Here is a 22,705-nt window from a genome sequence, read left to right as displayed (position 1 = left end):
GTGTTATCAAATTATAATTCTTAAACATGTACATGTATATGTGGGGCACGTGACACATTCAAATCTCTATGTTTAGGCAATGTGAGTCAGTGGCGAATTTATAATTGAATATTAACGGGGTTATAATTTTTTTTTTTTTTTTTTTTTTTTTTTTTTTTTTTTTTTTATAAAGTACCTTCATAATTAGTACTTAGTAGTAGTATTTACCTTCAAAAAAATCAAAAATTCTACAAGTATATGGATATCATAATTATATTCACTGGTGTCCTATACGATTTTAGAATATTTGATAAAAACAATTTCATAGATGGTAAAGTCATGGGACCTCATGAGCCCTCATGTACCTTCGCCGTTGTGTGGTTTTGATAATCTTTAACGGGAATACTGTTACTAAAGTCATTCTTTATCGTAGCATTTCTCAGCTGAATTTTATTTTTTCACATCAATACCACATTGCATTAAATACAATATGCAATAAATAATAAAAATAACATTTAACTAAATAAAAATAAAACATTACATTAATTTAATTCAACATTACATCAATAAAAAAAACTTTACATTGCATCAATTAAAAAATAATACATTAGATTTACATTAATAATTAAAATTAAATACAGTAACATATTTGAGTTATATTATTTTTTATAAAAAAATAAAAAAAAAATCTAAAGATTAGTTTATTACTGTTTTATTTGTATTTTTTATTTAATACCAACGACTAGAAAAAAAAATCTCGCATGCCCCACAATTCATGATGTTGCCTTCCGTGAAGGTATTGGCTGGCGGCTCATTTGGCAGATTGGTGCATCTCTACGCCAGCACTTGGTGTTTGGTGGCGGTGTTTGACGTGTGTGTATAGGAAAGAGTCCAAGAATAATACCGAGTAATTATTTTTACTTTGAAAAAATTAAGAATACAACGTTAGATTAACTAATATCGACTAGAACTCAAAGCTAAAATTAGATATAAACCTAATTTATAAGCCTAGAATGATGTCAATTACTTTTCTTTTATGTTTATTCAGATAATTTGAAGACGTTTTCCCAAATGATTATAAATTTATTGTTATTTCGCAAGAAAAAATAAACTAAAACCTCACTACACAAGACGAGACAAAAAATACGCAAATACGGAGTAATATACACACAAAAGATATATAGAATCATAACAAGGAAAAACTTATATAAAAAAGGGGAAAATAGCATCTTGTATATTCTTTTAGTTTTTGTTTCTTATGTTTATGAAAATGTGATACTCCGTTTCTTTAATCAAATTTTGGTTAATTTAAAACAGTTAATCAAATTCGCGGTTATATATTAATTTTGTTTTGGTTCGATATTGACGGTTAATAGAGTTACGACTTGATTAGTGTGGTTTTTTTGCTTGGCCCTAGTTCAATCTAGTTCGAGGTTTGTAGGTGAGCTTACATGGAAAGAAGGTTAATTTGAAGCGAGAGGTCAAACCAATATCATTAATTCTAGTCTAATTCGAGCATATCTTGTTGAATGAATTGATCAATTGTTTTATTCTCTACTTCTCAATTTATTTTTTCCTACTCAGACCTGTCACACTTCCTTTGACTACTCCTGCATTTTGTTATGGTGTAAAGTTGGTAGTGAAAACAAAAATGAAACAAAACGACCAAATAAATCGAAATCCACTTAATTTATTAAAACAGACGAATGATAAAGAAGTGTGTGAGTCGACTAACATACAACTACAAAGACTAGGGGAAATTTTGCACCATTAGATGTCCATATTGAAATGACCATGCCCTGAAACTTTATCGATAGAGTATGCCATTCGGGAGTGATCGAACATCATCTGGTGACGTTCTGAAGGGTGCCCACTCCGTATACTCTTAGGATGCACACGCATAAGGAATGTACATACATGCATATATAGCAATGGATGTATGGACTTAAAATCATTACTTACATTGAAGCAAATATTATAAAGTACGTGATTTAATTAACTTTGTACATGTTCATTGGTTGTGCTAAAAGAATCTATGCCTTTTATCATCTAATTCATGGTTCTCATAGTGTCAAAAAACACTACTGGAAAAACCCCAATTGGGGACAACAAAATTTTGTTTTTAGGGACGACATGTCGTCCTCAATAATCTTGCGGGACGACATGTCGTCCCCATAAAGTCGTCCCCAGTGTTCTGTCGCGAAAAGTTTTTCGGGACGACTGATTTTTTTTTAGGGACGACGGTGGGACCCACTTTGACTTTTCAATTGTTAATCTTGTTCATTTTTTGGGGACGACTTTTAGGGACGGCATGTCGTCCCTAAAGAAATAATATTAAAAAAATCATTTTTCCAACGAATTAATAATTATAATATTTTTAATCTAATTGGGACGACTCTTTAGGGACGACATGTCGTCTCTAAAAAAATAATATTAAAATATCCTATTTTCATTCTAAATAATAATAATAATATTAAAATGTAATTGGGGACGACAAAAGGGTACAACATGTCGTCCCCAATAAGCTGTTATCGTTTTTGGGCCGATTAAAAACTGCTTTTCCAGCCGTAAAAACGGCACATTTAAACCAAATCAAAACCTGTTGCACAAAACACAATATATTTCACAAACACAAGCTCAACATTAATTAAAACATGTCCGAAACATTATCCAACCGTTACAAACTTAATCCGAATACTAAAAGATTACAATCCGACACAAAGTTTACAACCTTAAAACATTATCCAAAGTTTACAAACTTAAACCAAATCCGAATAGCAAACAAACTTACAAACTTACCTTGCTTCATCTTCATTTTCTTCATCACTTTCGCTTTGAGACGCACCACTTTCTTCCATGTCTTCATCGTCATCACCTTCGTCTTCACCTTCGGTTTCTTGAGTTTGATTGGGGGTTGGGAAAAAAGATTGCCATTGGGGCGGGATTGCCATATTGTTAAAGGCAAAAGTATCGTATACCGCTTCCTTTAGCAATGGGTTTTCGGAACCCGGTGGTGGTGGTCGTCTTGTTTGACAAGTTGATGATGAAGATGATGTACTAGCCGATCCGGGTAACGTTTTACCCACTCCGCGACGGTACCCGCGACGTTTGCCTAAAACTTCCAACATAATGACTTCATCACTCCTTTCCGGATATTTTTCTTTTAATTTCAACATTTTTTCCTACATAGTTAACAAATATTATTATTAGTATTATCATATAACAATACGACAACCCATATTCACCATTTGACCCATATACACATATACATATACTTATATTGACCCATATTGACTAAATGACTCAATTGGGGACGATTTTAATCCACATTGACCCCAATTGACCATTTGACCCATATTGACCATTTGACCCGTATATACATATACATATACTTATATTGACCCATATTGACTAATTGACTCAATTTAACCCAATTTTAACCCATATTGACCATTTGGCCCACATATACATATACATATACTTATATTGACCAATTGACTTCATTTAAATCAATTTTAACCCATATTGACCAATTGACTAAATTTAACCCAATTTTAACCCAATTGACTTTTGTTGACTTCGTTTGACTTTATATATATATATATATATATATATATATATATATATATATATATATATATATATATATATATGTAAGTACTTACGTGGTTCACCCTAGCTTTATCCCCACTCCATCCACCTTTCTTAAAAGTGTGGTTGTTCTTGAAGTTTTCGATAAGACTCGGAGGATCCAGAGAGGCCTGCAAACACATATTAATATTTGACCATTTAAAATTTACAGACACGTATTAATATTTTCCATAAACTAAAGTTAAAAATAGGATTTACCACACGGTCGGCAATTGACCTGCTACCCTGCGTACTGGCGTATTCCATCTTCGCCCTATTTTTCTTGTTCTGCGCAGAACGAGCCCGGAATTTACTTGAAAGCATTAGGTCCACAAATGGGTCCCATAGACGTTGTTGAACATTCGGTGGGGGTCGGTTTCGAAGGTTATTGGGAAGTGCGTACCCGTCATTATCCGTGAAATATTTTTTTTGTTTACTTTTAGCATTTCTCCATCGGTCCGCGCACAAAGAATTTACCCCGGCTTCCACCACCTTTTGGGTATGTCCACCATCTAGCCAGTCGCCCATCTTAAAAAACCCCTACAACAATTTGAAAAAAAAAAGTTACAAAATTCTATTAGTATAATAAGTAATATATTATATAAAGTTTAAGATTAAATAAGTCAACTATAATATAATTAACCGAATAAACTTACACCGAGATCAAGCCAAATTTTTTCTTTGTTTTCGCCAGGAACCTTTTCCCAACTCTCGTAATGCTTTGGAAATAACGGGTCCTTAACGATTCCCGCGAGCATGTTAATACACATCGACTTGTGTGGGCCTATCGGGCGACCGGTCCCCAACACACTAACATCAAACTGAATCGGCAATGGTCCACCAATGTCAGCCCACATTTTTCGTAATTTACCATTTGTTGTTGGTCCACGACCACCTCTACGTCGAGTTAAAAGTCCACTTATATAATTTATAACCCAAATTTAACTCACCATTATGGTCACGAGTTAAAAGTCAGCAATCCACACTATTTACATACTTATACCATTTACAATCCAATTATAACTAGAAAAATGGGTCATAGTCTAAAAACGACGAAACCAATCACTACTAAATTAACACGAACGATTCGGGGTCCAAACGGGTAACCCGAACCATCTCGCGTACCAAAAATCGACAAACACCGCCACCATCCGTCAACCGCCACCACTGGCCACCAGCTGCCGCGGGCAGCCGTGGTGGCAGTGGTGGCAGCCCACCGAACAGCAGCAGTAGCAGCTAAAAGCTGCTGTCCACTCCCATGGTACACCAATTTTTTTTAGCTATATTCAAACCCAAAATTATTTGCTAGCAATTATTCAACTTAAATCTAACATTTATCAAGCAATTTCATCACCAAAATCAAAAGATTCAAGCACCCATTTGCATCATTTAATAACAAATAGTAAAACCCTAAATAAACATAGATTAAGCATAAATTAAAGACAAACCTTGATGCTAGATGTTAAAGGAAGCACGAATCATGATTGAAAGCTTTCAATTTTATCATCCTCTTCAACAATAAAAACTAGGTCTTTCAATGGTGATGGCGAGTGGTGCGTGACAGAGACGAGAGGGAGAGAGATGAACAAACCCACAATTTAATCTTCAATTACATCTTCATCATCAACAATTTTGGCTAGGCTTTAGTGTTTGTGATGTGTGTGTTTTTATTTGATCTAGATAAAAAGAAAATAAAACAATGTACTGGAACCACAAAAACCACGAGCAGTTTTACTTAATTAAATGGGTTTTAAACCCATTCCCGATAATACACGGGTATTTATCTGTTATCAGATATCTTTCGTATTTAATTCAGCAAAGCATACGATGTCATAATTAAATAATATAACCTGTTTCGGGACCCTGGTCATAAAACGGACCCAATGGTCTAACAATTAATTATAAATAATTAATAATTATATATTTCATTAAAATTCACTTTAACACTCCTAAAGGGCAAAAAGGTAAATTTCACCTAGGCCCGATGTCAGGATGTTACACATAGGGATTTGAACACATGAAACTCACACGGTCTATTTGGCCCGTCCTCATATCTGTCAGGCCGATTAAATCTCGTTTGTACTCCTTCAAGAGACATTGAACATGTTGTTAACGCTTCGTCGGCAACGTACCCCTCTGCTATACAACCTTCAGGCTTAGCTTTATTTCTAACATAATTTTTTAATTTCTTCATGTATCTCTCAACTGGATACATCCACCTCATGTAAACAGGCCCTCCATATATAGCCTCTTCCGGTAAATGCATAACCAGATGAATCATTATGTCAAAAAAAGCCGGAGGATAAATCAGCTCAAAAGTACATAAAAGTTTAATCAATTGTTTTTGAGCTTTCACCATGTCGGCTACCATTAACTCTCGAGCACAAATTTGCTTAAAGAATGCGCATAGCTGGATTATTGGTGTCGAGATAGTTACGTCCAAAAATGCGTTAACTCCGACCGGTAATAATCGTTGTATCATGATATGGCAATCATGAGACTTCATGCCTGTTATGTTGTTATCATCCTTGTTCACTTTCTGCCTGAAATTTGATCCAAACCCATCTGGAAGTTTCTGGGTTCTTGTGCAAAATCTGGATATCTTTGGTCGATTTCTTTCCACGCTCGACCATCTACCGGATGACGCATCTTACCCTCTTCCTTGCATTGTCCAGTAACATGCCAAGTCATATACTTTGCAGTGTGTCTGGAACTATACAAACGTTTAAGTCTGGGAGTTATAGGAAAATAACGCAAAACTTTATTAGCAACTTTCTTGCCCGTTGTGCGTTCCGCTTTCCATCTACTCTCCTCACATATTGTGTAGGGTTGATAGCGAGTATCTTTCAAAACATAAAGGAGGAGTTGAGTTCAAAGTATAAACTTAAAGTACACAAGTACACCTACTTCTATAATTATAAGATGAGGGGTGTTGATTGGAAGTTCACCAAAAAGTTGTTATCCCTACCAGATTCTAAACTCTACCTGCAACTCTTTCTGTCCTCACTTTACAACTTCAAAATTGTCACTCTAAACTCAATTATATAGCCATTAAAACACAATTCATATACATATATACTAACACAGTTGGGGGTGGCAAAGCACCCCTCTGCCACCCTACTAACTCCGCCCCTGACTCCAAATCAGTTTGCTACTTTACATGATTATAATACATCAAAATCAAAAATACTTCACATATCACAGTTAAAAGAATTTGGACCAAAACTGATGTATCTCTAAAACTTTGTAATTTAACATTACTAATCAATTTCATATCGTTCTGTTAAAAAAAAAATCAATTTCATATCGTTAACTCTATTTATTGTGAAAAAATAAACAAAAAATTACTAGAGATTTACATTTAGATTTAGAGAAAGAAGTGAGATACTGAGATGTGAGTTACCTTGATACAGTAGTGTAACGCCAGAAGCAGAGAAATCAGAGATGGAAATGAAGATGAAAAAAGTTATGGTTTTCTATTTTCTAACTTTTGGACAACTGGAACCATGAAAAACTCCTTTTACCTTTTTCTAACTCTCTTAGACTTGGGGGGAGTCATAAATTTGGTGGAGGGAAATTTAATTTTTCGTGAAAATTATTAAGTGGCAGTGTTATTTTTTATTGGTAAAGAAGTGGCAATGTCCAAATAATATATTAAAAGTGACTGATTGCAATATAAGAACTAATTACGGAGAAATTAATAGAGATAAATTGGTGGAAGTGATGTAGTGGGGTAGAGATATAGTAATATATGCTCTTGACTTGGTGGAACTAATTATTATGTAGTGAGGCCATCACGAGATAAATTGGTGGAACTAATTATTATTATTATTATTATTATTATTATTATTATTATTAAAACTCTAATTGTTGTAATATATTAGTACTACTGTAGTGCAAGTTGGTTTAATGTGGGACAAAGTTTTGTCCAATTTTCTTAATAAGATACCAACGTGTAAGTTTTATTGTAAACGTTATGTTATTCATAATTCATGCATGTATGAATGAACATTCGTGATGAAGTGCCAACATACACAATTTCTGTCTTTCAGATTTTCGTATTTGTCTACAATCTACAAGTAACTATCACTTGTACCACTTCCTAACAAATAACCATCATATGAGAAATGATAAATCCACAATTGAAATTGAATATATAGTAAATAAAAAATTAAAGTAAAAAAACAACTAGTAATATTAATAATAATAATTTTTGACGGATCGTTAATAAAAAAATAAATAAAAATGGACAACCATATAGTATGATAGTGTGTGACGCAATACTTATACTAGAAAATAATATTACTAGTTGAATTCAACCTTTTTTCGTTTGTACCTTTAGTGGCGCTGGTGCGCCACAAAAGGCGCCACAAATGTCATCCCCAAAAGTTTTTAGAGACGACGTGTCGTCCCCAAAAAATAGCACGAAATTTTCCCGCCTTTGGAGCCAAATATTTCTGCGCCAAAAAAACAATTAAATATAATTCTTTTTTTGGGGACGACATTTAGGGACGACATGTCGTCCCCAAAAGTTTGGCGGGATTTTTTTTGCTTTTTGGAGCCAGTTTTTTACCAAAAAAATAAATGAAAAATGGTAATTTCTTTGGGGACGACATGTCGTCCCTAAATGTCGTCCCCAAAAAACTGGTCAAACGTCTCAGAAAAAGCTGGCCCATTTTTTGTCGTTTTCCTTATTTTTGGGGACGACATTATGTCGTCCCGAAAAAGGTCGTCCCCAATTTATACTTTTCTAGTAGTGAAAGATAATGATATGGACCTTGGGCTTTGGAAGCCTATGAGTCCGTTAATAATTTCAAAAAAGAAAAGGTGATGAAACCAAAAAAAGCATGTTTGGAAATGAAGATACGAAGCCTGCACATTTAGAAATGACAGAAAGATATATTGAAAAGTACACATTACACAATCTAGCTAGCACAAAGTTGGAAGAAACCTACCTTATACGCACGAGTAGCTTTAAACAATGTTATAGAAAAACCCAGATTACTCCCTTTTAATCCCAGTTACTTTGTTTTTAAGAATAGTCCGTTCTGATTTATCAAAATCCATTTAATGATTGGTCGCCGTCAATTAATGGGTCAATAACGAATTTGTTGGTCAATATTTTAATAAGAATTTAAGCTAGCTAGAAGAGTTTAAAACAAAATAAACGATTATATATATATATATATATATATATATATATATATATATATATATATATATATATATATATATATATATATATATATATATAGTTGTAGGATTAATGAGGAAGTAACCAATTGAGGGGAAGCGGGGGGAAGCAAAATTTATTTTCTTTTTCATTTTTTGAAAAAACTTTGTTCACGAACATTATAGATTGGATGAAAATATGAACATTTAAAAAATATATTTTCTGATATCTGTTTTTATTTTGGCGGGAAAACGCTCCAAGAAATAATATATAACAACTATCGTGTTTTTCGAGCGTATTTTGAGGGTTTAGAAATTAGGGTTTGGATATTAGGGTTTAAATATTAGGGTTTAGATATTAGGGTTTAGATATTAGGGTTTAGAAAATTTAAGGTTTTGGGTTTAGATTTAGGATTTAAATTTAGGATTTAGATTGAGTTTTTAACACGAACTGTTTTGAGTTTAGGGTTTACGGGTTTAGGGTTTAGTGTTTTGGGTACCCTAAACCTAAAACCCTAAACTCTAAATTGGGCTAAATTTTGACAAAAAGTACTTCACAAAACATGAAGAAAAAAAACGTTCAAAGATTAACATTTTTCACGATCAATATTATCTTGAATATTATTTTTGTCGATCGTTTTACCACCTAATAATAACATTCATCACGAAATTTCTTATTTAATTGTTCATATTTTCGTTGGATTTTGATCCCTGAAAAAAAATTCGAAAAAAACTAAAAATTAAAAAATAAAAATTTACTCCACCCACAATTGGTTACTTCACATTGATCCTACCCCTATATATGGGCATGATCGATGGGGAAGTAACCAATCGGGGAGAAGCGAAGAGAAGCAAAAAATATTTTTTCTTTTTCATTTTTTTGGAATTTTTTTTTCAGGCATCAAGATCACACGAAAATATGAACATTTAAAAAAGACACTTCGTGATGAATGTTATTATTTAGGCGGAAAAACGATCGACAAAAATAACATTCAAGATAATATTGATCGTGAAGAATGTTAACGTGTTTTTTCATGTTTTGTGAAGTAAAATTTAGCCCGATTTAGAGTTTAGAGTTTAGGGTTTAGGGTTTAGTGTTTGGGTTTAGTCCCTAAACCCAAAAACCAAAACCTTAAACTCTAAACCGTTCGTGTTAAAAACTCAATCTAAATCTAAAATCTAAACCCTAAATCTAAACCCTAAACCCTAAATTTCTAAATCCTATAAACCCTAATATCTAAACCCTAATAACTAAAACCTCAACATACGCTCGAAAAACACGATAATTATTATATATTAATTCTTCGAGCGTTTTTTCGCCAAAATAAAAACATTTATCACAAAGTGTCTTTATTAAATATTCATATTTTCATCCAATCTATAATGTTCGTGAACAAGGTTTTTTCAAAAAACGAAAAAAAAATAAAATTTCCTTCCCCCCGCTTCCCCCGATTGGTTACTTCCCCCTTAATCCTACCAATATATATATATATATATATATATATATATATATATATATATATATATATATATATATATCTATATGTGTGTGTGTGTGTGTGTGTGTGTTTTTAGACAATTATGATAAAGTGTATATTTGTAGTTTTATTTTATATTTACACATATATAATTTTGAAATTTATTATTTAAATGTATAAAAAGTCTCATCTGATTAATCTTTTTTTTTTTTTTTTTGAAAGGCAAACTCACACACTCGGCCATTCAATCCCCGTCATTCCATTTTAGCTAAACAGGACTCGAACTCTCAACCTCAAGGTTGTAAGGGTGACCTCATTCGATTAATCTACGATTATTGTTGCCGATTACTCTCTCCAAAGTCTCAACCGACCGTAATGTACCAATATGAATTTCCTTAGGTGAAGATGTATTTATATATATAAGTAGCTCTCACTACGTATCCATTTAATTTCCGTAGTGTAATAATATGATTATTATATCCAATCCTAATGTAATAATCTTTATAAATAACCATGTTATGTTATTTATTAGTTAAGTTTATATATTCAACAAGTATTTGGAAGAAGGGATTATCACTAAAATGCCTATTTTTTCTCCCATATTTGACTCAGAGCCCATAAAAATAAAAATTTGACAATTTGGCCGCGCAAGACACAAGGGCGCAAGGTGCTCTTTGCGACCTTGCTCCCAGGTGGACGCAAGGACGCAAGATGCCTCTTGCTCCCTTGCTTCCCGGGGACGCAAGGACGCAAGGTGCCTCTTGCGACCTTGCTTGTGACAACCCGGAAATTTTCGACCAAATTTAAACTTTATTCTTTATATTATTTCGACACGATAAGCAAAGTTTGTTAAGTTAAATCTCAAGAATTTTAAACTGTGTTCATACATTTATTTAACCTCGACCAAATTTCAATGATTCACGAACCATTATATGAACGGATATGATTATATATGTATATGTGTATATATTATAACTTGAAAACATTAACAAAGTATTAGACGTATAATACTTTACATAAACGTATTTGTTTCAAAATATATTCAAATAATTATCGATGGAATTAGAAGATGATATCAAATGATTGATTTATCAGATACATTGAATGATGATTACGAGTCCCTATGGAGAGGTCCACTTTGATTTAGAAAATCTTTCCTTTTTAACGATATTCGGAATAAATGGTAAAGTGATCTTCGAGTAAGGACAAAGTGGAAGTAACAGGAACTAGCCAGATTGGTGGAAATTCCTGTTAAATTCCAATACATGCCCTACAATAATTGCCCCGTAACTTTGATAAAATAAAATTAATTAACCTACATATTATGTATTGTGAAAGTAAAATTAGGGAATATAGGTAAATTATAAAATAGATATTGACTCGTCAAATAGATCGACATTTTACATTAAGATGATTCCTTATGTTTGATTTTTCCTTTAGACTTAATCCTACGATTTATGATTAAACTGGAAGTTAAAACCTTGAAACCTGATATGATTCATATATGATTTTACGAAAACGTCTTTTCGATATAATAGACTTTTTAAGAATGTCTTATAACATAACAACTTCTACTATTATAACCTTTGTAATAAAATGATTTGGAATATAAAGTAATTGGAATATTAAAATGTCTTTGTAAACGTTTTTATATAAATAAAGTATATCAATTTTAAACTTTAAAAATACAAATGTTACGAAATAATATTTCTTATTATTTAAACGATTTTAAGATATATAAATTTAAATATTATTAGTTTTGAAAAACTATATATTATATATTGTCCCAAATTTATATTTCGAAATGAAAATATAAAAATATATATATTTTAACTTAGTCATAAAACGTCTTGATTTAAAATAATATATTTTGATAAACAACGAGCCACTGATTTATAGAAGCAAATGACCACAACGCTCAATTTTATAAGTTACATTTTTTATAAGATAATTTATTAATGAGTAAGTCAAATTATTAATAAGAGTACACGTGTAACACCCCGTTTTCCCCGTATATGATTTACAGGTGTATTGTGTATGTACGACAGGCGTATGAAGGATTCGATACATGTTCGGGTGTTAAAGTCTTGTATGCGAGAAAATGAGTCAGGCCACGTTGAGTATCGCGGCGCGACAAAGGGAGCCGCGGCGCGGCGTTTCGAATAAATCCAGATTAGAAGTTCAACAAAAAATGGTCCCAGACCTAGGCAAAGGTCGCGGCGCGACGATTAAGGCCGCGGCGCGGCATTCTGGGCGAGCTGGTACCAGATTCTTGTAATTTTAAATAAGGTTCAAGCGCAATTTGGTCATTTCGCGTTTGAGCCAGATTTGAGGCTTTAACCTCATCCACTCATTCATTTTCTTTATTTTCTTTTCCTATTTTCCTCTCAAAACATAAATTCCTCAAGTGATTCAAGTGGGATTTTGAAAAGGAAGAAGCGGGTTTTGATCTTTGGCGTAGTTGACAAGTTTGTTCTCCTCGTTCTTAGCTACACGGTGATACTAGTGGTAAGCTCTAACTCCGAATTTCATTTTCGTGTTCATCATTCAAATTTGGGGCTTTTGATTGTATGATTCATAGATGGAACCCATTTAGTTGTTAATTGGAGATTAACACCAAGATTCGGGTTTATAAGTGTTAAAGGCGGGTTTTGGGTTGGTTAATAATTTAACCATGTTTAAGACTTGTAAATGGTGTATAATCACTAGCATTAGTGATTATTGGTGTTTTGGAGACTTTTAGGGTTTTCGTGGTTGACTAATTTTTGACTAGAGTTAAAATTAGGGTTCATTGATGATTATGACCCGAATGTCGATTCGATGAGGTTTGTAAACTTAAAATGGATTAAGTTGAAGTATAAAACCGAGTTAAACATGTTTTGGTGTCAAAACTTGTAAATGGTGAGATTTTGACCTTATGGATCAAAATTAGGGTTTATGGGCGATTTTGAGAACGTTAAGTGTTTAACACTTGTGATTGGGTTTAATTGGCATATTAGGACCATTCTCACTTGTGCTAATGATTATTGGTTAGTTTGGGCACGGTTTGTGCTTGGAAGTGCAATTGGGTCAAAATTGCACTAAGTGTAAATTGGGTTGGTTTGTAAATCCACCCTAATTGTGTTATTGTTTTTGTGATAATGGAATAGGTACATTCCATTGGCGAGTTGCGGATTGTTGGAAGCATTCATCAAGGCGACAAAGTGAGTGTTAATATACTATATGCATATGTATGTGTAGGATGGGTGCGGGTCAGGTGAAGTGGTTCTCGGTTATAGAGCTCACTTCACATATAGGTGGATTTGATGGACTTGTGTATAGGTCTAATTGGCACGGTTGTGCAGTTTGGTTGACCACCTTGGCGAGGTGCACACTTTGTGTGTACGTTATCACATGGGCTTGTGATGTAGATTATATAACCCCAATGGCGAAGGGTTAATATTGTGAATGGAATAATTATGCGTGTACGTATATAATGTATTTATTTGTGTGGTATGAATGTGGAATTGTCGCGGTGTTCAAGACACCACATTCTAGTAACGAGTAGTATTGTCGCGGTGTTTAAGACACTACTCATTGTTGATTGACATGTGGTATTGTCGCGGTGTTTAAGACGCCACATTGTCATGGGAGTGAAATTGTCGCTGTGTTCAAGACACCACTCATTGTTTTGATCGACATGTGGAATCGTCACGGTGTCCAAGACGCCACATTGTCATGGGGGTGAGTTAGTCGCGGTGTTTAAGACATCACCCGGGGGATTAGTGGATACGCGGAGTAATGTACACTAATGGATGTTATGAACTCCGGCGGTCTTTCAAGTACCGTTCCCTTGTTCGATTGGTTTACCATGGTTATTGCGTTGTAAGTGTAAGCATTTATATTATTCGAGTTATATATATATATATATATATATATATATATATATATATATATATATATATATATATATATATATATATATATATATATTGTATACGTATAACGTTGTTTTGTCGTGATATAGCTAACCCTCCGGGTGTAGTTTATTGGCATTGTTCACATCGTTGTTGGTGAACTTCTATTTCGTTGATGTATCTTTAGCTCGTTGCTTAGTTATCTTACGGTATGCTTAGACTAGCTTGCCTTTATGCTTGGATGCTCCGGTATGCGGTATTTGGATATTTGTGTGGCGTGTCCATTTTATGCATATATATGTATGTAGTATATTCTCACTCACTAAGCGTTAGCTTACCCTCTCGTTGTTGATATTATTATAGGTTCGCATGCTTGGCGGCTTGGGTAAGCTTGGGGATTAGAGATCTTGGCTAGGTTGCTTAGAAGATATTGCTTTTGTACTCGATTAGGATTTGGGTAGCGCAGTCCCAAATCACCATGCTCGATTTTGTGTAAATGTAACTAGTCGGGTCATAATGATTATAACCGGTTTATGATTTAACTACGTATTATTGTATTGAGAAGTTTAAATTATTAATGTATGCTTTAAGTTCGTTGAACTTACTTTGGTAACAAATATGTTTTGGTAAATGTGTAATGGGACCTAAAGTATTATTTAACGTATATTAAAAGGAAAATTTTTTATGGGCCGGTTTAATACGGGTTGGGTTGTTTCAAGTGGTATCAGAGCATGGTCTAAGGGATTTAGACAACTTGAGATAGGTGCCTAGACTTAGACTTTTGTGTGTGCTTGTTTGCTGCGGGACTTGTAGGTGAACGGGTAGGATAGGGACTTGGTTAGTGCCTTAGCGTGTAGGTGAACTAACTAGGATTGTGGTTTGGGTTGTGATGTTATATTCTTGCGTATGTTTATATCGTGTAGAATTTTTGTTGGTGTTGGTTAAATCATCGAGCGAGGCGGTCATTGTACTAACCAGTGGATACGGCGTGTGTGCGTAATAAGGACTTGCAAACCTTATTACGGGTGCAAATCGTGTCTAACAAGTGATGTACGACGAGTGTTTAGCAAGATGGGGCGGTGTTGCGCGTGTTGTTTTATATGTTCGTGGACTAATCGTTTTGCATTCTTTAGAATGACGATGCGAAACGAGATCGAGACGAATGACGATGAGTTTAACGCTAGAGTTGTGGCAGCCGTTGAGGAGCAAATGGTTACGTTTCGAGAAGAAATGGATAGGAAGTATTCCGAATTTCAAAGTTGGGGTGAAATGGAGCGTTGTCATAAGAGCTTCATGAGGACTAAACCCTCGACGTATGACGGGAAACCGGATCCGTTGGTAAGCACAACATAGATCTTGGATGTCGAAGGGTGTTTTCGCACTATTGAATGCCCTCCCGAGAAAAAGACGAGACTCGCTACTAGTTTGTTGCGGGGTAGGGCGAAGGACTGGTTGGATGGTAAGATTTACCTTGTCGATGGTGAAACGTTTATGGCTTTATCGTGGGACGAGTTTAAGAAGGAATTCTTCGAGGAGTTCCGAACTTCATCCGATTTGTCAGAAATGCGTAAGGAGTTGCGAAATTTGCAACCGGGTTCTATGGATTTAAAATACTCTCAAGACGACCTTTATGGCAAAGGCTCGTTTTTGTCCGGAGTATTTGGGAAAAGATCGTTTGTTGATGGGGGATTTCTATCGGACTTTGAGTGATGACTTGAAGAACAAATTAGTCGGGGTCAAGCGAAATCGTTTGAGGAATTATTTCGACTTGGCTAGGGGTTTCGAGTCGTATTCACGATCGAAGAAGGGTGAACCTTCAAGTGGGAGAAGGATCGTTTCGTATGGTGCTCCGAGTAAGAGGACTAAGGGTCCGAATGTGAGCACCAGTGGTACGCGAACGGGTATATCGGATTCTAGTGCATCTAAATGTTACAATTTTGGCATGAGGGGTCACAAGTCTTGGGAATGTTCGGTACCAAAGGGTGATGGCATGGTGTGCTTCATTTGCCAAAAATAAGGACATCGTAAGTCGGAATGTCCCAAGTTAGCGGGGAAGGGTGCGACAAGGAGACGTTAAGGTACATTTCATTTTAATAAATATGTCCTTTGATTATTTACTATGTGCCGTTTGAGTTGGACTATGTTAAATGCATCGTGTTGTGCATGTTATCGTCATGGGTGACGTTCCTAATGGAAGTACCCTATGGTGACGTTTTGATTGTTGGGCGAAGGGCGTAAGACTTGGTGCAACCAAGCATTTCTAGTATTGGGAAATGTTTCTACCAAGCCATGTGGGTGGGCTTAGGTGTTCGGATGTTAGAGCGTGTTCGCTCTCGTGTAAAGTTGATGAACCGTGAGGTTCGTCGGGTGGTTGGAACCCTTGAGATCGAGTGTTTTGGACCTCGATGTATGTTGGTAATGGAGTCTACATGACGCGACATTAGGTGCCTCTCTTATACCTACTAGCGTGGTGTTCGACTCCGATTGTGTCGCGGTTACATTGTACTTAGGGTACCGAAGCGAAACCCTTAGGTGCATGAGTGACTAGGTGGAATTTGACAAACTAAAGCAATTGGATGATTGCGGGGGTATGGTTTGTGTAATTGTGGTACACTTTTCGTTCGAAGTGTTTAAGGATTGATTGTAATCCTTCGGGTGCTCAAGATTAGAGCAAGATATGGTGATGGGTCGTGTGAACCCAATTGTTGGTAAAGTCTACCTTTGGTAGCATTGTACGAGTTGTGGATATGGAACGTAGTTCCAAGTGGGGGAGTTATACTCCCGCACAAGGTGACCTTAGGGTGAGAATTAGGATAATACTTATGGTAGATCCGAAACTTGTGTTGGGACCTAGTTTTAGTCGATTTATGGTAGAGTACAATTTCGGTTAAATCGTACTTATGGTTTTGGATGTAAATTATCACCGAGGTGATACTGTGGTAATCTTGTTGAGAGATAATGGAAGTGTTAGACGAGCAAAGTGAAATCCCTCGGTTAAGGGGTGTGTGTGTCGGGTTCTCTTCTAGAGAATTATTGTTTTGTACCCATGTTTGATATAGGTGGTTCTTGCTCGATTGTGTGAATGGTTAGTGGTATCCGTCAGGATTCACTATAGTGTAGCAGAGCGCGATGTTGCACTACTCGTTGTTCGAGGCCAAAAGTACATATGTGATTGGTGAAGCATGACCTTCGGGGTCCGCTGACTTCATCATGGGTGTAGTGTTATATCGGTGGAGCATGACCTTCGGGGTCCGCTGACTTCATCCGGTGTCGAGATTTAGGAATGTGGGTCGCGTATAGTTTTCGGCCAGCCTTCGTGTTGTGTGATCTATCGGTTGTTTTATACACCGATGGTGGGGTCGTAAGGACCATGTCGTTTGATCTATTGGTTGTTCTATACACCAATGGTGGGGTCGTGAGGACCATGTTGTATGTTTAGTGATGCGATAGCCGTGTTTCACTCACATGTTGTTACGGGTGTGACAATAGTCGATTTTGTACACCTTGGGATTTGCGTTGCCATAGTCGTTTTGGGCACTGTCGGTTTTAGTCGTTGCTTATGATGTTATGATAGTGGCGTATTGGTTGTATTGCGCACTACAAGGGATGTTTGGTGGTAAGTGTTTTCCGTAAGGATTCACTTTCATTCGGTCTTCATCGGTTTGATGGTTGACTTCATCTTGGTTTGCGGTTGTTACTAGCAATGTACTTGTTATGGTACGTTAGGAGTTGATATCTCGGTACGAGATTGGTTGGGTCTTTCCCGATATGAGGGATTGAGCGAGTTTAGTGCACAGATTGGTGGATTTGATAATTCGCGAGTGACGATTTTAGTCGTTAAGGCGATTCACTGGGAAGAGTTGTCTAGGAAAGTTCGGATTGGGACGTATGATTGAGGACCGTTGAGTAGGTTCAGATTAGTTAAGTAGAGAAGATCACGAGGACGTGATCGAATCTAAGTGGGGGAGAGTTGTAACACCCCGTTTTCCCCGTATATGATTTACAGGTGTATTGTGTATGTACGACAGGCGTATGAAGGGTTCGATACATGTTCGGGTGTTAAAGTCTTGTATGCGAGAAAATGAGTCAGGCCACGTTGAGTGTCGCGGCGCGACAAAGGGAGCCGCGGCGCGGCGTTTCGAATAAATCCAGATCAGAAGTTCAACAAAAAATGGTCCCAGACCTAGGAAAAGGTCGCGGCGCGACGATTAAGGCCGCGGCGCGGCATTCTGGGCGAGCTGGTACCAGATTCTTGTAATTTTAAATAGGTTCAAGGTCAATTTGGTCATTTTGCGTTTGAGCCAGATTTGAGGCTTTAACCTCATCAACTCATTCATTTTCTTTATTTTCTTTTCCTTTTCTTTCCTATTTTCCTCTCAAAACATAAATTCCTCAAGTGATTCAAGTGGGATCTTGGAAAGAAAGAAGCGAGTTTTGATCTTTGGCGTAGTTGACAAGTTTGTTCTCCTCGTTCTTAGCTACACGGTGATACTAGTGGTAAGCTCTAACTTTGAATTTCATTTTCGTGTTCATCATTCAAATTTGGGGCTTTTGATTGTATGATTCATAGATGGAACCCATTTAGTTGTTAATTGGAGATTAACACCAAGATTCGGGTTTATAAGTGTTAAAGGCGGGTTTTGGGTTGGTTAATGATTTAACCATGTTTAAGACTTGTAAATGGTGTATAATCACTAGCATTAGTGATTATTGGTGTTTTGGAGACTTTTAGGGTTTTCGTGGTTGACTAATTTAGACTAGAGTCAAAATTTGGGTTTGTTGATGATTATGACCCGAATGTCGATTCGATGAGGTTTGTAAACTTAAAATGGATTAAGTTGAAGTATAAAACTGAGTTAAACATGTTTTGGTGTCAAAACTTGTAAATGGTGAGATTTTGACCTTATGGATCAAAATTAGGGTTTATGGGCGATTTTGAGAACGATAAGTGTTTAACACTTGTGATTGGGTTTAATTGGCATATTAGGACCATTCTCACTTGTGCTAATGATTATTGGTTAGTTTGGGCACGGTTTGTGCTTGGAAGTGCAATTGGGTCGAAATTGCACTAAGTGTAAATTGTGTTGGTTTGTAAATCCACACTAATTGTGTTATTGTATTTGTGATAATGGAATAGGTACATTCCATCGGCGAGTTGCGGATTGTTGGAAGCATTCATCAAGGCGACAAGGTGAGTGTTAATATCCTATATGCATATGTATGTGTAGGATGGGTGTGGGTCGGGTGAAGTGGTTCTCGGTTATAGAGCTCACTTCACATATAGGTGGATTTGATGGACTTGTGTATAGGTCCAATTGGCACGGTTGTGCAGTTTGGTTGACCACCTTGGCGAGGTGCACACTTTGTGTGTACGTTATCACATGGGCGTGTGATGTGGATTATATAACCCCAATGGCGAAGGGTTAATATTGTGAATGGAATAATTATGCGTGTACGTATATAATATATTTATTTGTGTGGTAAGAATGTGGAATTGTCGCGGTGTTCAAGACACCACATTCTAGTAACGAGTAGTATTGTCGCGGTGTTTAAGACACTACTCATTGTTGATTGACATGTGGTATTGTTGCGGTGTTTAAGACGCCACATTGTCATGGGAGTGGAATTGTCGCGGTGTTCAAGACACCACTCATTGTTTTGATCGACATGTGGAATCGTCACGGTGTTCAAGACGCCACATTGTCATGGGAGTGAGTTAGTCGCGGTGTTTAAGACATCACCCGGGGGATTAGTGGATACGCGGAGTAATGTACACTAATGGATGTTATGAACTCCGACGGTCTTTCAAGTACCGTTTCCTTGTTCGATTGGTTAACCATGGTTATTGCGTTGTAAGTGTAAGCATTTATATTATTCGAGTTATATATATATATATATATATATATATATATATATATATATATATATATATATATATATATATATATATATATATATATATATATATATATATATATATATAACGTTGTTTTGTCGTGATATAGCTAACCCTCCGGGTGTAGTTTATTGGCATTGTTCACATCGTTGTTGGTGAACTTCTATTTCGTTGATGTACCTTTAGCTCGTTGCTTAGTGATCTTACGGTATGCTTAGACTAGCTTGCCTTTATGCTTGGATGCTCCGGTATGCGGTATTTGGATATTTGTGTGGCGTGTCCATTTTATGCATATATATGTATGTAGTATATTCTCACTCACTAAGCGTTAGCTTACCCTCTCGTTGTTGATATTATTATAGGTTCGCATGCTTGGCGGCTCGAGTAAGCTTGGGGATTAGAGATCTTGGCTAGGTTGCTTAGAAGATCTTGCTTTTGTACTCGATTAGGATTTGGGTAGCGCAGTCCCAAATCACCATGCTCGGTTTTGTGTAAACGTAACTAGTCGGGTCATAATGATTATAACCGGTTTAAGATTTAACTACGTATTATTGTATTGAGAAGTTTAAATTATTAATGTATGTTTTAAGTTCGTTGAACTTACTTTGGTAACAAATATGTTTTGGTAAATGTGTAATGGGACCTAAAGTATTATTTTACGTATATTAAAAGAAAAATTTTTTATGGGCCAGTTTAATACGGGTTGGGTTGTTTCAACACGTCGCGAAACGTAAAAGGCTAGTTTTCTAAGCGTACGAAAATGCGTTCGAAAAACCGGAACCGGTACGTAAGTCGAGCGTCAACGTACAATTCATCGGTGTAAAAATTACAAATCAACTATGCACGAGAATATAATATAATATTTAATTAATTCTAAAGATTAAATATATTATATATTAAATATTATATATATATATATATATATATATATATATATATATATATATATATATATATTATTATGAAGTGTCGGCTAGAATAAATAACATGTTTTTGAGTTGAGAAAAGAGGTGGTAGGTGGCTAACCTGTTTATAAAAAGAACTCGATCTCCTCTGGTTCACTTCATTTTCTTATCTCTCGTATCTTTCTATACATATATAAATATTTATAATAAAATTTATTATTATTAGGAATTATTATTAATCTTATGTTATTAATATTAGTAGTATTATTAGTACTAAGTATTTTACATAAAATACTACGACGAAGTCATGAGTGCATTATTTTCAAAACGGGTTTTATGAGCGGGATGAAGCTAAGGAAATTATGGGTTATAGCTATGGAGGTTATGGCTAATGTTCGGGGGTATGCTCATGATGTCAAACTAGTGTTTATCATCTCCGTTGCGTCTACGTACTTTCCTGCAATATTGAATCTCAATATTGATACGTAAGCACTCATAATTTAACTTTTACATATTAATAGTGTATCCCTGACTAGTGCTCGAGTATATAGGATTAGGCATGCTTGTATTTTTGATATTGTCATTAGATATGTTATGTTGAATCCTGAATTAGTTACATATACGGTTGAGATAAGGTATAAGATATGCATGTCGTTGGAAAGCTAGCGAAAAATTAAGAACTTTTCATTTAGATATCGAATGGTTTCGATGAACGGATTAGAAGTTATAGTCAATTGAATTTTTGTATTATTATTAAAAATGATTATTATTATCGTCGTTATTATCGTCGTTATAGTTTTTAACTAATTATTATTATTATTATTATTATTATTATTATTATCAATAAAAGGTATTATCATTAAAAATTATTATTTTTATTATTATTATTATTACTATTGTTATTATCGTTAAAGTTATAATTAGTATTATTATTACTATCATTAAAATAGTTATTAGTATTATCATTAATATTATCATAATATTTATTATTATTAGTATTATTATAATTAAAACTAATATTAGTAACACCTAATTATTATGATTACTATTATTATCATTATTAAGAACGCGATATAAAAGACGATTAAAAGCTATTAACAAATCGATTAGGAAATAATGAGTATGAGTATCATGATGAAATTAAAATATTGTAAGATATTGATTTAAATAAAATCATCGTTCTTACTATTTTTTATCATTATTATTATTATTAAAAATATTATTAATATTAAACCTATCATTTTTACTAAAATTATTATTTTTAATAGAAATATAATTGTTATTATAAATTACCATTTTGTCATAATTAATATCATTTTTAGTAAATATAAGTATTGTTATTTTTATTAGTAGAATAATAATAATTATTATTACAAAATAATACAACTTTTACTTATTATTATTATTATCAATATTATTTTATCAAATAAATATGTAATACAAAGATATTTTTACTACATATAATATAATTACATTAATAATACCTAGCATTATATTTTTATGATATTAAATAAATCTTATAAAGTTTATTACTTAAGATATATAAAAAAAATAGATATATTTTTATAAATTTTAATATAAAATTTTATTTATTAATAAATGAATTATATTATTTAAAATCTGTTAAAAATATTTAAATATATAAAATGACTATATTTAAGATATATGATAATCATGTATAGATTTTGGAAGCCATTTTGGGTCAAATTGACTTTTGTTGACTTTTGCATATTTAGTCTCGAGCATTAG

At 34.5% G+C, this 22,705-nt stretch overlaps 1 protein-coding gene across 1 annotated transcript; it reads right to left on the bottom strand.

The window, feature by feature from the left end:
* Nucleotides 1-2,589: 2,589 nt before the first annotated feature.
* On the bottom strand, nucleotides 2,590-4,466 carry LOC139842900 (uncharacterized). The gene is made up of 4 exons (XM_071832998.1): nucleotides 4,266-4,466; nucleotides 3,829-4,149; nucleotides 3,645-3,740; nucleotides 2,590-3,161 (listed from the first exon to the last, which is right to left on the bottom strand). The coding sequence occupies exons 1-4, from the start codon at nucleotides 4,464-4,466 to the stop codon at nucleotides 2,775-2,777; spliced, it is 1,005 nt and encodes a 334-aa protein (XP_071689099.1). The 3' UTR covers nucleotides 2,590-2,774.
* Nucleotides 4,467-22,705: the final 18,239 nt, after the last annotated feature.

The sequence above is a fragment of the Rutidosis leptorrhynchoides genome, chromosome 4 (assembly GCF_046630445.1).
Source record: "Rutidosis leptorrhynchoides isolate AG116_Rl617_1_P2 chromosome 4, CSIRO_AGI_Rlap_v1, whole genome shotgun sequence".
Taxonomy (NCBI): Eukaryota; Viridiplantae; Streptophyta; class Magnoliopsida; order Asterales; family Asteraceae; genus Rutidosis; species Rutidosis leptorrhynchoides.
This window is presented reverse-complemented; position numbering and strand designations above follow the sequence as displayed.